General features: G+C 46.3%; 1 protein-coding gene across 1 annotated transcript in view; it reads right to left on the bottom strand.

Annotated features, from left to right (window-relative positions):
* The window catches only part of LOC102288790 (NLR family CARD domain-containing protein 3-like), a gene marked incomplete at its 5' end in the record, with an annotated part of 23,231 nt that extends 22,129 nt beyond the window's left edge, over nucleotides 1-1,102 (bottom strand). Inside the window, one exon of the mRNA XM_042217267.1 lies at nucleotides 29-1,102. Coding sequence (XP_042073201.1) covers nucleotides 29-1,102 — 1,074 coding nt within the window. The remainder of the gene's footprint in view (nucleotides 1-28) is intronic.
* Between the last annotated feature and the right edge of the window lie 139 nt (nucleotides 1,103-1,241).

Genomic DNA, 1,241 nt, shown 5'->3' on the forward strand with positions numbered 1-1,241 from the left:
TTATATTATTAATCACATCTGGACTCACCGAGCCTTTCTGCAGTTCCTCACAGCTGCAACAAGTCTCTGTCGTCCCTCCTGTGATGTGTTGTATTTCATCAGATCCAACTCATCCAAAACCTCCTCTGACATCTGCAGCATATATGCCAGAGCTGAGCACTGAATTCCAGAGAGTTTCTTCACTGATTTGTTCTCTGACTTCAGGAACTCTTGGATCTCCCGATGTACCGAAAGGTCATTCATCTCCATTAGACAGTGGAAGATGTTGAGGCTTCTGTCAGGACACTTATCATAAGTGTTAATCTCCTTCAGGTTGTTGATGACTCTCTGGATGATTTGTGGACTGCTCTTTGTCTGACCCAGCAGACCACCTAAGAGTCTCTGGTTGGACTTCAGAGTGAGGCCATGAAGGAAGCGAACAAACAGTTCCAGGTAGCCGCTGTCACTTAGGAAAGATTTCTCCATGGCATTGCTCAAAAGATCTTCCAGAGATGAGATGTCTTTACTAAGGAAGTCCTGCAGCACCTCTGTCTTCCTGTTGGTGTAACAGTGGAACATGTAGACAGCAGCCAGAAACTCCTGAATGCTCAGATGAACAAAGCAGTAAACTGGTTTCTGGAAGATCACAGATTCTTCTTTGAAGATCTCTGTACAAACTCCTGAGTACACCAAGACCTCTGTGACATCCAGACCACACTGCTCCAAGTCTTCTTGGTAGAAAACGATGTTTTCTTTCTCCAGATGTTCAAATGCCAGCTGCCCCAACTTCAGAAGAACTTCCCTGTCAGCATTGGTAAGCTTCTGTACACCTGTCCCATGCCCTTCAGAGTATTTGTGCTTTTTCTTCTTTATCTGAACCAGCAGGAAGTGTGAGTACATGTCAGTCAGGGTCTTGGGCAGCTCTGCTCTCTCCTCTGTAGTCAACATGTGCTCCAGAATTGTAGCAGTGATCCAGCAGAAGACTGGGATCCCACACATAATGTAAAGGCTCCTGGATGTTTTCAAGTGGGAGATAATTCTGCTAGAGAATGCGTCATCTCTGAATCTTCTCCTGAAGTACTCCTCCTTCTGAGAGTCAGTGAAGCCTCGCACTTCTGTCACCCTGTCAACACATTTAGGAGGAATCTGACTGGCTGCTGCGGGTCGGGAAGTTATCCAGATGAGAGCAGAGGGAAGCAGATTCCCCTCGATGAGATTTGTCAGCAGCTCACTGATGGTTGACTTCTGTGTGACATCAGACA

The sequence above is a fragment of the Haplochromis burtoni genome, unplaced genomic scaffold (assembly GCF_018398535.1).
Source record: "Haplochromis burtoni strain Fernald_Lab_line unplaced genomic scaffold, NCSU_Asbu1 Contig_1745, whole genome shotgun sequence".
NCBI classification, from domain to species: domain Eukaryota; kingdom Metazoa; phylum Chordata; class Actinopteri; order Cichliformes; family Cichlidae; genus Haplochromis; species Haplochromis burtoni.